The sequence below is a fragment of the Solanum pennellii genome, chromosome 11 (genome assembly GCF_001406875.1).
Source record: "Solanum pennellii chromosome 11, SPENNV200".
Lineage (NCBI taxonomy): Eukaryota > Viridiplantae > Streptophyta > Magnoliopsida > Solanales > Solanaceae > Solanum > Solanum pennellii.
In genome coordinates this window covers 7774596-7788517 of record NC_028647.1, presented here as the reverse complement: position 1 = coordinate 7788517, position 13922 = coordinate 7774596, and the positions used below count along the sequence as shown (strand labels likewise).

Sequence of the window (13922 nt, the reverse complement as noted above, 5' to 3'; positions counted from 1 at the left end):
CGACACAAGAAGAACAAAGAGAATGAATCTTGAATTATGCTAATATACTCAGATTTGAAGAACCTAATTCCTAAGTGAGTACGGTGTGGAGGCTTGAGTTCTCATAAGTGTGTCTGGTGTTGTTGCAAATGATTCTTATACTTGTTGTTATCACCTGTTAAGTATTTGGTTGGTTTTATGTTATTATTCGATATATATTGCTTTCTATTTTGAGTTGGCCGATGATACCTACTCAGTACTTGTGCCTTGTACTGACCCCTACTTGTATTCTTTTTCTTTGTTATTTATGGAATGCAGCAAACGTGCCATCAACTACGACTCGTCCGCAACTCTAGCCAGTCTTCATCACACCAGATTTCAGGGTGAGCTATTGTTTCTAGCTTGGACTGGATCTTCTTCTTCACGTCTTGATGCCTTGAAGTTCTGGCATGGACTAGCTTTTTACTTATTTTAGCTTCCTAGATACTCTTAGATTTAGTAATTTGAGGATAGATGTTCTTGTGGTGATGACTTTCAGATTTTGGGAATAATAAGTATTAAATTTTAAAAGTTATTTATTGGTTCTATTAATGAGTTTTAAGTCTTTCGCATTGTATTTTGTTCATTATGGTTCAATTATTGGTAAACGTTGGGATTTAGATTTGTTGGTTCGCTCACATAGGAGGATAAGTGTGGGTGCCACTCGCGGCTCGTTTTGGGTTGTGACAATTTAGTAAAAATATGACAAGTTTAAAGCACAAGGACACCAGTGGATTGCTTTTATATTTTTGAGATTAATCCAAAAGATTTTTTTTACAATGGGTATTTAGGATTAATATTTAAAAGTGGCATAAGTAATACATTAATGAATAGAAAATTTTCACTAGAAGCCTAAAGTAAACTATGTCCAATAGAAGCATTTCACGTGAAATATATCATTAGTTGTGCCAACTTATTATATCAAAATATTCCATATATTCCTTTTTTTTTGTTTCTTTAACTCCTAATTAAGTGTTTTAATTAGTCACCTTCGATTCAATCTTCTTCTTTTTATACATATTTTCATATGTTATTTAATAGTTAAGTTAATCATATAAAATGTACTTTCTCCGTTAAAAAAGAATGATCTAGTTTAACTAGGAATGGAGTTTAAGAAAAGAAAGAAGATTTTTTAATCTTGTGGTTATAAATTAAAGTTATGTCAGATGTATCAAAATACCCTTTAGTTTTGTGGTCTTAAACATGCTATGTGGAAAGTTAAAGTTAAAGTGTTGCCAGAAAGGGGTCATTTTTTTAAAACAGACTAAAAAGAAAATAAGGTTATTTTTTTTAAACGAAGGAAGTATTATCTTTTTAAAATTAAATATATCAACCTAAAATAGAAAACATCTGAGATTTTATGACGGATAGTGATGAAAATATTCTTGGTTGATCACGAGCATCAGCTGATAAATTACAGATCTTGAAGCTATATCGATAGAAGAAAAGGTTATACGTCCTCCATTTTATTTTCTCTGTCTCAATTTATGTAATATATTTTATTTTTTGAGAGTCAAATAATTTATATTTGATTGAGAATTTATTCATGGATTCTTCAAATTTTTTTAAATGAAATTTTGTATAATTATAAAGTACTTAAAAAGTAATATAAGTCATAATAATTGACAATTCAATTGTATTTTACTTTTTGGTTAAATTAGGACACAAGGTCCATTTTATTGAAATACCCGAAATGGGCCAAAATTACATATAAAATGGGTCCGGAACGGCCCAAACGTGATCAAACAAAAGATATATGAAAAATTTATAATCAAAGATAGACTAGTTTCGATTTCAAAATCTGAAATGTATCGTATAAATTGGGACAGAGAGAGCATGTGTTATCTTTTTAGACCTTTTAAAAAAATATCATATTACTATAATTAGAAATAATTTAATTTTAATTTTTGTATTCTTAGTGAAATGATACACAACCCCACAAATATCTATTATTGTTTTAGACCAAAAACTTTTAAGAGTCTTTCTTTTTATTTTTCTTAAACACTCTATCAAGTCAAACGCTGTTATATAAAATGGAAGAAAATATAATTTAACAATGTTTAATATTATTCAAACACATTGATCATCACACTTATATTCACCAAGAAAATGATAATGAGATCAAGGACCCACGTTTTAATTTAACTCGTTAGATCTATAAATTAGAGGTTGAATTTATTTGTTAATAAATGGTTTAAATAAAAACTATAAGCAATAATTTAGTAAGTATGATAATGCTGTTTGTAACAAATTTTAAACATATGAAAAATAAATAAATCACATAAATAAAATTTGAAGAAACATGATTTTATTAAAATAGATAGATTGCGAGTATAAATTTGTTGATCCCTTGATTCTACTCTTTTAAGATTTATCCATGATTCGAGGGCCGTTAGTGGCGTATTTCTCGAACTAGGATGATTTAGATTTGACCTCTCTATGAATAATCCATCAATTTGCAGATTATTCGAGTTCTTGATCTCTTTATGGAATTTTCGAGACACCTTTTAAGGAAATTTAGTATCCTTTATATAGACATAAAATAGGGTTTAGGGTTGAGTAGCCTCCAAGAATCTTAATCTGAACTGAACACAATTTGTAGAGTTCCAATTCGAATTGAACACATCTTCTAGAGTTCCACTAAATTTCAATGTCTACAAATGCCCCTACTTCAAGGCTTGACGAGAGTGTAGACTTGTTGAAACTGAGGCTTGAAGTACTCATTCTTCCACCTTTGCAGCTTTAGATTTTCAGATTTGATTTAAGAGAGAAGAGATGAAGGGCAGATTGGTCCCACTGGGCACGCGAATTTGTTTGCAACAAATTTTAAACATATGAAAAATAAATAAACCACACAAATAAAATCTGAAGAAACATGATTTTATTAATCTAGATAGATTGCGAGTACAAATTTGTTGATCCCTTGATTCTAGTCTCTTAAGATTTATTCATGATTCGAAGGTCGTTAGTGACGTATTTCTCAAACTAGAATGACTTAAATTTGACCTCTCTATATGAATAATCCACCAATTTGCAGATTATATTATTTATATGAAATAAAGATAATTAATCAATAAAAAAACTCCTTTCGACACCTGAAGTATATGTCTTATGCTTAATATGAATACTTCACGTGTGAATATCGTTATCTATAAATGCCAGCTAATATCTTGATAGAATATATTTGATGTATTTATTTTTTTATTTTATTATCACAACACGAGTCCCTCACTCACTTCTAATTATGACGATCATCAAACATATCTTTGAACTGAACACTCTAGAATATTCATGGTTACACTTTGCTTAACCTATGTTTGTCATGTACATAAGTAGAATTTCACGATAAATTCTTATAACAACAATAATGATATATTCAGTTGAATTTCATACGTAAAATCTTTAAGGAAGTAATAGTATGTGACCTTATTCATATTTTGATTTTGCTTTCCTATACTTTTAAAGGATATGCCTTGATATAAAAGGTCCGGACCTCACTAAGAAAATGAGAAAAGTGGTCTTTTTAAGAGGCTCGCCTACAGGGTGTCGTGCGATAAGAATATACCATTTTGACTTGAAGGTAAATTCTATAAAGTAATAGTTTGAGCAATATTATTGTACGTGGCAAACTATTAATCAGTTAAATATATGTGAATGTTCAGATAGTTAGATAAATGAGTAATGAGTAGGCATATGATCTGGAGAGATATGATTATAAATAAAGTTATACAGAGCGAAATGAAAGTGACATCAATCACGACAGATAAGATAAAGACAGCGAGATCGATACAGACACACAAGAAGACACATTCTGAGTTAAGGACAAAGAATTAGATAAATCTAGTTCATACATACTACATATGATGATCCACATTTTGTTGTCTACACTTTGTGTATTTGGTCTCAATTGTTGTCTTCTTGTATTGAGATGTACATTGGGATCTGTGTGGAGACAATACACCATGGTATGAACAACCAGCTGCAAAGACAACAAAACAAAACCTTGATGTCAGCTTTATAAACAGATAGGGTTATTTATTTATTTTTCCTTCCACCAATATATATTTTCAACTACTAATTTGGCTTTTTAATAATTTATGGCTGACATGCATAGCTTTATAGACTTTGTTTCTAACCACGAAAAGGTTCAACTTCTATTATATTATTTTTTTTGGCTTGAAATAAGTGTTATATTTTAATAACGAAATAGTTATCGCTTTAGAAATTCAAAATAATATATATAATTAATATTGTTTTCAACTATACCCTTATATATTGTGTATGGTAGATGATATTTGTGCCAAGAAGAGAAGATGAAATTTGAATAGAGATCAGAATTATTGATCAATTGACAAGCTTTGATTACTGAAAATACGATTTAAACTCAGTGCAAATTATTTATTTCATCCTCGAACAATTGACAGCCTTAAAAACATCTATTTACTAGATCACTAACTGAAATTAAATATAAATTCTCGTCAAGTTTAGGTGTCTCTTTCAACAATTCTCATATTATTTTACTTGCTATGTCATGTGACAGTCGGAATGTATTTAAGTTTCATCAGTTAAGTAGAGGGGTGAGTTAAGGTTGTCAAAAGTTGGGGGACGAAACTAATAATTTGCGTCAAGTTCAAGGGTGTTTTCAGTACCTCTCTCAAACAACAACATACTCCATGAAATCTCACAAAGTGAAGTTTAAGGATGGTAGAATCCCTACATCGTTACATTCCATTTAAGATTAGAAATATATGTAATCATAATTTCAATGAACCCGATTACCGCAATCAAGATAACCTTTTTTAGCTTCTAGGGTTCTCTAGGTGAAAAAAACATTAGACATTTCATCTTCTGATATCAATACTTCTAATCTTATTTGACGTACAATAATTAAGTGAAACAAATCAAAATAATAATGTTATGGAGATGAAATAGACTCAAAGAGAAACAACTAATGTGTGGATAAAATTCTATTCCTTTCCTCAAAACTTATAATTGCAACTAAAAGTATACCAATAATTTAAACAAGAACATATTAGGTTGTCAAAAATGGAGGCCTTGTACTCACAAAATAAGAAAGAAGAGTTGAATCTCACCACCACCAAAATTACATTATCTCCACCACAAAGAATGTGAGTACACATCTAAAAGGTCCTCTTCTCCTGATATGCTGAAAAGAATTAGAAAAATTATAGCCACTGTCTTTTCAAAATCCATGTATCTATATCAGTATATCTAGACAGAGACATAATCTACAACAAACTTGCTCTTTACAACAAACTGCTAGCTGGATTAAAAAGTTCTGATTGCAAAATTTTTGGCAATTGAAAACAGCCAGCCAGATGGAAATCGTCCGACAGCTATGTCTCACTCAGCAAGGATCCTCAACTTTCTATTTCTCGCGCAAATCAGAAGAGAGCATTCCAAAGAGCTTCTTCCCCTTCACCGCATTTCTCGTGGACATATTTTAGCTTCTCTACTGATTTACAAATTCCACTGCAGCTCCAGTCAAACGAGGCGACACATACATTACCTGCCTCAGCTTTCCAGTCACAATCTGCAAGGGAGTACCATAGACGAGTACCATAGACCATAGTAGAAGATGCATTAATAAGATTAACAAAAAAAGAGTATTTATATACTGCTTAGACCCGAGCGGAACAGTTTAAATTGCCTCTGTTCTGTTTTCTATTACACCCTCAACTAGAATGTCTGTCAACGGACAACAAAACTAAGAATTACGTTTTATTAAACATAATACTCCTATATGATTTCAAGATTTTAGGCATGGAATGAGGGAGGGACACTGATAAAAAAGATCGTTATCTGGCATGTCTTTCAATTAGGAAACCCTTACTGAGAACTGACCAGTTTCAACTAACCTACTAAAGAAAATCTGAACGCACCAAAACAAAATATTAGATCGTCAAAAATGCACCCCAGGAAGTTCTGAATGCAGCTGATAGAGATACATTACTAGAGAGAAATACCTGGTGGAGTTCCACAGCACATGGTTCGTTCATCAATATGCTCAACTTCGAGACCGATAAACCAGGCGCCTAATGACACGTCTTCATTGGCATACTTGTGCAATATAGGCCTGAGTTAAAAGTTCAAAAACTTGATAATTACTAGAGCATTTAACAATATATGACAGCGATGAAACAACAACTATGCTTCAATCCCAAGAATGTGAGAGTGTCCACTATATGATAGTGATACGTAAGATCAAACACACAAATACCTAGTATAATGGAGACTGACAAATTTTAGTATTGATAATCCACAGTATTATACTGCTAAGAAAAAAACAAGTCCTAGTACCATTCAAAAGAACTTCAACAACTGTAGACGATAACAAATTCAAATATCAACTGTGTAAACTTACTGATTGATTGATATGTATGTGGCCAAGTCCTTGGAGATAGCATAGATCTGACCAGTTGCATGTCGGAAGTATTTGTTTCCTTCTTCTCCAAATTTCCAGTATTCTGGCTCGTGGTACTTTACAGTCCTACAAAACATTATTGAAATTCAATTCACGCAAATAAAATGTTACTACAGTTGAAACCAAAATGCAAGCTGAAAGCATCAATTGTCTTAAGTAGTAAAGCTCCACAATTACTTTTGAGCAAGAACAGGTCCAGATTTCATACACCCAATGTAAATTCTGGGCTTCGATCGATGACGAGCTAGAGTTGCAGCTAACATGCCTGAAAATCATCAGTCATTAAATACAAGCTGAACCAAGAGTATTAGTTGTTGAACTATAAAACAATATAGAAAACATATCCAGTGCATACCCAAATTGACGTGGACGTCATCATCAACCTTGACGTAGAAGTCGGCATCCCATTTTGCAACAGCAGTAGAAAAGAAAATCTTAGTTTTGGCAGAGAGCTCGTGATATCCTTCAACATGCTCCTACAACATCATGCAGATACGGACCCCCAAATCTGTAAGATTTCAAAACTAAACACAAAAAGCAAAACCGTTCTTAAAGTATCGTACCAGCCTGAGGAAGTCTTTATGTTGAGCTTCTTCAGAATCAATAGCACGATCCAGTATGCTGTTAGATGTTGCACTGGATAACCAACACAGTCATTTGTCAGTTCAGTAACATTAATTTCCTTTTCGTCCTTGCTCAGTAACACTAATGAGTGATGACTCATACATACTAGTAACATATACTACCAATAATAATACGGAAAAAGGAAAGAAAATGCTGGAAAAGAGAGAGAGCAAAGAAAGTGCAAAGATGTACAAAGATCCTACAGGTGATGGAAAATTTAGTTGGAGTGGATAAGCATCATACAGATGAGAAAGATCATTGCACGGGTCTAAGCCAAACTATCCAAAATGAAACATTTAGGTTCTGATCAATCCTAAAACTAGTATCTTGTTAGTGGTGATATGTAATTGCAAGTATTTTAGTTAACATAAAACCCGACAGTTCATATAATCCATACGAACTCAAACAGCATGGAATCATGCGTTCATTAATTAAATGTGTCTGCAACAAACCTCTTCAGCCCTCTTCAGTGGTGTTTTAGCTGTTGGTTAAGTGTTCTCCTGTAGTGTTTAGTAATTCTGAAAATTTTACAGACACAACACTAAGGGCTTTGTTAGGTGATTTAATGAAATACTTACTGTCAAATTTACAAAAATTAATCTCGGTTCTTTTAACTATTCAACTATCGAGATAGTTCATTTGCCCACAAGTAGTTTCAGTAACTCCGAAATTGAGCTTTCGCAGAAAGTGTTTTTCTGTTCAAGTATCTGCAAACTGAAAGGGCTCTTAAAACATTTGCTAAGACAACTTGAAGAAGTACCATTTTAAGCAAAAAGCATTAATTTCTCAAAATGCATCGCATTCCAAAAGACATTTTTACCTCCCAACATATGGCAGCATAAGATACTCTTTCTAAAGCACTACAATCCTCTTGGTTTAAATAAAACTCACATAAAAAATTGCATATTATGCATCTTAATCAATTTCTAGTTCCTTTATTTTATTTCTTACAAGGAAATAAATTTCTAATTTCTTAAACTCTTTTGAACCTCATAAATGTCATAAGCAGTAGACAGACCCTGTTTGAGTTTATTACTAGTGTTGAAATTCGTAGATTAGCGCCTCAAACTAGATGGCTACCTTTGTACAGAAAGCAGCTTGACATTCATTTTGGATAGCCAATATTTCCCACAGCAAGTTTTTAAAAATATTTCACAGGTAACTTCAATGGTTCAACCTTGGTATGAAAACTAGGAAACAGCTGAGGAAGGAGTAAGTGCATCCAACTATGAGTGGAAAACAGCTTGAAATCCAATTTTCAGATGATACGTAAAGATGCTTAGTAGAAGATGGCCATAAAGAAGCATATACATTCTTTTGGAGAGAATTTGGCAGGGTGCCAAAAAGAATAGATAGTTCTGGTCCACCATTGTGTGCAGATCCAGCTAGAACATTAAAAACAAATTGCATAGGATGATTTGCAAGGATGAACATCACAAGGTTTTAATGCATTACTTACTTATCAAAAGAAGAGGTAGCAACAGCTGACCACAATTGAGGAAGAGGTTGTCTTCTTTTCATTTTTGTTATGGAAAGTATTTACTTAATTTTCATTCAATGATGTCAAAAAGCTCACTACTTCATTCACACTTAAGCCGTAAAGTTAGATCCAAAATAGGTCTTGTTCTTGAATCGTTTAAGGCTTTAAACGACACTTCAATGTACGCAGCGGGGCATTAAGGCATGCATTGTATCACCCATGATAGAAACTACACACAGTAGTTCCGGAAGCAAGCAACGAGAGATATAAAGATCGGTTCTGCTGCATTATGATGCAGGGGAAGGCCTTCCAAGTCTTCTTCTAGCAAACTCTTAGGAGTCATTTGGTGTGATGTATAAGGAAAATAGTCATGGTATAACTTTATCTAATGTTTGGTTGTAGTTTGAATCAGTAAACTAATAGACCAATTGCTGTGTTACTTTATAGCAACAACAACATGGAATAACTAATCCATGTATGACTTATACATGGATAAAATAGCGAAGGACAAAATTACCTTCATCTTTTTCCTAGAAACCAACAAGGTCAATCATTCAAAGGTATAACTGTAAACTTATTACTACTTATTAGTTTAAAAAGTAAATAATTATTTTAAATATTATCTTATATATCCAAATTTAGTGCTATGAACCAAACATCCAACAAGAAATAATCTTTGTATTACTAATACTTGTATAACTAATCTCTGCATTATAATCAACATATAACATTCATCTTCGAACCAAACACCACCAAAGTATTCTTCTAGCTAACTGAGTAAGCTGGAAGTGTATGTTAGGAGCACTGCTTTGGTGTCTCTTTCCTAGAAGCTTAAAGTATTGTCGAGCTTGAGTTGAGAATACAATTCCTCTTCTTTAACTTACTACCCACTTTTTATCTATATACGTCTCCTCTCTTTTTGGCATCTTTAGGAAGTAGGACTCCTGAAGATGTGTGGATATCTGACGATTTCGATCCAGCAAGAAACAGATAGTGCACATATTGGCCCTTTAGAAGAATATTCTCCTGATCCAAATAAAGTCAAAAGGTATCATTTTTGGTATTCTTTCTTTTGCCCAACACACAATATGGGGGCATTTGACCTTGGAAACATGTCAGAAGTATGAGTCACTCCAAATTTCTATAGAACTGTAACAATCTAATTCTGCAAACTCTCTACAATCAGATCTTTTATAAAAAAAATTGACTTGAAAGGAGAACACATAAAACTTTCTTTCTTTGATTCTGCATCTAGGTGAACCAAATTCTTCATTTAGCACTACTGACATAGTAGCTCAAAATTAATACTCCCTCCGTTTCAAATTTGTCCGTCTTACTTTCCTTTTTAGTCTGTTTCAAAAAAGAGTGTCTCTTTCCTCTTTTGGTTACTCTTTAATTCCAACTTTCCACGTGGAATATTTAAACCACAAGATTCAAAAGTCTTTCTTTATTTTCATCAACTCCATGCCGAGTCAAAACCAAACAAACAAATTGAAACGAAGGAGCACCAAATTGTAGGATTTGGAACCTGTCTGTCCTCAAGGAAAAGAAGCATCATACCTGTGACCAATCATGAAGCGGACGACAATTCCCTTCTCTTTCTCCAATCTGAGAAGCTTGTCCCCTAATATACACATATACATAATCAAGCCATCATGCATATTTCTTTCAAAAAAAAAAAAAAAAAGATTTTCCAGTAGAGATTGTAGGATACAGGGACACTAATGCACTTGGAGGTTTGTTTACCTTGAGGCATCCAAGTTTCTCTAACCGAATCTCGCCTCTTCCTACTGCTAAAAGCAGTATTAATTCCAATTACCACAAAAACTTTCTTCCTTGGAGGGCCATTTTGGGAATGAGAAGAATTGGAAGACTGATCAGCCACCTTCATTTCCTGTGTGCTCCTAGTGGCTGCCAACTCCATCTGAAGCGTAGCAATTGACTTGTCCAGTGATCTAAGCAGACCTCCCAAAACAGCTCACAACCATTAGTACCAAAAATAGAAAGTTCTCCCACACGACTTAAATATAGAAAACAACAAAAATGTGATGCTTAGAGAACTCACTGAATTGCTTCATGGGTTTTGTACACCTCTTGCATTACATCCTTATCTTGTCCTTGTTTCTAGTATACGAACAAATTATACAAGGTCACGAATAGCCAGGTAAGAACACAAGCTACAAGCCAAAATAATCTTGAACTCGCACAAAGCAAGAACTCGTGAAAAATAACAAGCAGACAAATTGTATTTAACACAGCTAAACCCCTATCGACCAACTTCAATACACTTAAAGACAGAACTCATTAATACTACAATTAGCTTCAATCCTCATAACAAAGAATTCATTTGAAAAAACACAAGGTAGACAGATTGAACTCAACAGAAACAATAAAACACAATCAGCTTTAATACTCAGAAATCAAGAACAAAAAGAAGTTACAACAGAAGATTGCACTTGGCAGAATCTAAAATCTACAATTAACTTCAATACTCAGGAAGTGATTGAACTTGAAAAAGCTAATATCAACAAGTAGCTTCGACACCCAGACGTCTAGAAACAGAAGTTCAGAATACAGACAGATTTTGAAAAGCTTATATCGGCAATTTGCTTCAATACCCAGAAACTCAAAAACTCAGTAAAAGCTCAAAAATAGACTGAATCAACTCAACAGAATCTAAACTCCAGAACCTGCTTCAAAATCCATAAATGAAGAACTTAAATTTTTGCATAAACATACAACAAATTGTAATCTCCAGAATTAGCTTCAAAATCCGAAAAAAGTAATCAATAACTTAAGAGGAAACAGACAGAGATTGAACTTAACAGAAGCTAAAATCCACAATCAGATTGAATATCCATAACAGGAAAACTCCACAAAACCACAGATTGAACTCAACAGAAGCAGAACTCTGTAATCAACTTCAAAATTAGCAAAAGAAAACAAAACAAACAACACAACAGTATCTAAATCTGCAATCAACTTAAATATACATAAATTAAGAACTCAAAAACCTTCTTTTTCGAATTACAATCCTCAGAAACAACTTGAAGTTCTTGGTCCCTTCTATGCTGAGCTATAAGCTGACTTCCAGATTCAGTTGGAGACCACCATCTTCATCAAACAAACAGATCCATAAATAAAAATCAAAACTTTAACAAAATTCCAAACAAAACCCAAAAATCTAAAGCTACCCTTTTTATCATCTTCACCTGTTAGAGAACAACATCCCAATAAAGAAGAAAGCAATTGAGAAAATAGGTATCCATTTTACAGAAACTTTAACAGTATGTCTATTCTTCATTGCTCCTAATTCCTAATCAAGATCAAGGGATTGGAAGTTAAAGGGTCACTATATCTATGAATTCTTTTTCATATTATACAGAGATGTGAAAAGGGGTGGAGACAAAGTTGGAGAGTAGTGCCAACATGAAAAAGGGGTTGTTAATTTCTCTGTCTTTTCCCTTTTTTTTACCAAAAAGATTAAACAATTGTTGAGATTTTGAGAATGTTGTAATACTTTTTCTCTCAAGAATGTTAGGCACACAACACAACAAGAGAGAATAGTATATAGTATATATATATATATATATATATATATATATATAGTAGAGATGAAAGGAGGAAGACAATGGTTTGTAAAAAGTTAAGCTTTGTATGGGTCCTTTTGTACTAAGTTTCCAAAGGCGTAACGTTAACTTCAAAGGATATGCTTTGATAACATTTTGTAATATGATGAAAAAGTCTAGTTTTGGTATATAGATGTGGAAACTTCTTGTTTTAGGGATAACATAAAACACATGATTAAACTAATTATATTAAACACACAATTCGGATGGTTATTACGTATTATTTTATAACGTTTCGTATTATATTAGTGTATTGCTTGATAGATATGATGTTCGGATAAATTGTAGTGTTTTCTGTTGTTATATGATGTCACACATTAATAATTTAAATAATAAGGTTGTTGGATTAAGTAAAAATATAGTGAGAAAAAATTATTAAGATAACAACGTAATCACATCAAAATAGATTGATATACAAAGTGAGTTTTTTTTATTTAACGATGAATTCAAATAATAATAATATAATATAATTAAAGTAATAATGAAAATAAATTTAATATTTAAACTAAAAGGACAATCATAATTACTCTTTTCGTTCGGTATTATTTGTCATAATTTCTATTTTTAGAGTTAAACTATAAAAATTTTGACTAATATTTTAAAATGTATTTTATCATTATATTAATATGCAACAAATGCAATTTATAGTACTTTTCATATAATTTTAATTTATTTTTTTTTGCTTTATGATCTAATTTTAACTTTAAAAATTAATTAAATTGACTTTCAAAAAGTATAACATAACAAATAAAAGTGAATAGAGAAAGTATCATTCAACAACGTGTTAGAAAAATGTGAATACTCATAAGTCACCAACAAATAAATTACAAGGGTAGTAATGATAAACCTAGTCACAACCTAGTAATTGCATTGACATATTTATTTGTTAAAATGCAAATACAATATAATTATAAGTGTACTGCTTGGTTGTATAAGTGAAATCAATAAGGTTAAGTTAAATTTAAGAAATGAAAATTAATTATCTAAAATTAAAATTTTATATTAGATAAATAGGGGTCTTTATAAATGATATTAAATTGTATATTTAAGATATATATTGTCTTTTAAAAATATATTAATAAACATATGTTTTTAACTAATATTATAAAAATAATTATTTATGTTTTTCAATTTAGTATATTTTAATTAATTTAATCATAAAAAACTAATTTTCAATTTAGTATATGAATTTAATCATAAGAAAACTAAAAGTTCAAATTTTTTATGGCATCATGAAATAAATGTTTGACAAAAAGATTCATTTTATAAATATAATATCACAAAATTATAAAAACATATGATCAAAAAAATAATCTATGAAGTCTAACTAAAAAAAATGGCTTACGATGTAATTCAATCAATACTTCTAAACCAAATGAAAATGAAAATATAATATAAGTTTTAAATTCAAAACAAAAAATTTAACATAATACTGATGAAAATGAAAAATGTAATATAAGTTTTAAATTCAAAACAAAAAAACTTAACATAATACTCTTGTGTCAAATTTCAACATAACATACGTAAAAAAAATAAAAAAAATGTAGGGTATAAATTTATTCAACAATGAATTCTACTTTAATTTTAAAATTTGAATACTAACAAAATTATTCTAATGAAAAAATAAAAGTAGATGATAAAAAAAAATGCATGGAATCACATGAAGTAAAGGTTGATAATGAGAAGGAAATGAAATAATTATAATAATAATAATTTTATTATATAT

General features: G+C 31.3%; 1 protein-coding gene across 3 annotated transcripts; it reads right to left on the bottom strand.

Moving 5' to 3' along the window:
- Nucleotides 1-5050: 5050 nt before the first annotated feature.
- On the bottom strand, nt 5051-12176 carry LOC107005035 (beta-1,3-galactosyltransferase 7). Of its 3 annotated transcripts, none has more exons than XM_015203494.2 (11): nt 11780-12176; nt 11582-11681; nt 10633-10691; nt 10314-10532; nt 10128-10191; nt 7027-7099; nt 6819-6939; nt 6641-6728; nt 6404-6529; nt 6006-6115; nt 5051-5572 (listed from the first exon to the last, which is right to left on the bottom strand). In XM_015203494.2, the coding sequence occupies exons 3-11, from the start codon at nt 10643-10645 to the stop codon at nt 5424-5426; spliced, it is 963 nt and encodes a 320-aa protein (XP_015058980.1). In that variant the 5' UTR covers nt 10646-10691; nt 11582-11681; nt 11780-12176; the 3' UTR covers nt 5051-5423. The 3 variants fall into 3 exon arrangements, with proteins under 3 accessions (XP_015058980.1, XP_015058979.1, XP_027768871.1); XM_015203493.2 differs by having other exon boundaries at nt 10314-10522; XM_027913070.1 differs by having other exon boundaries at nt 10314-10522; nt 11762-12147.
- Between the last annotated feature and the right edge of the window lie 1746 nt (nt 12177-13922).

Coding starts and splice junctions, on each gene's coding strand:
- LOC107005035 (XM_015203493.2), bottom strand. CDS start 11,871: ATGAAGAATAGACATACTGTTAAAGTTTCTGTAAAATGGATACCTATT. Junction 11,682..11,779: donor GGGATGTTGTTCTCTAACAG/GTGAAGATGATA, acceptor TGTTTGATGAAG/ATGGTGGTCTCCAACTGAAT. Junction 10,523..10,632: donor AAAACCCATGAAGCAATTCA/GTGAGTTCTCTA, acceptor AGGTCTGCTTAG/ATCACTGGACAAGTCAATTG.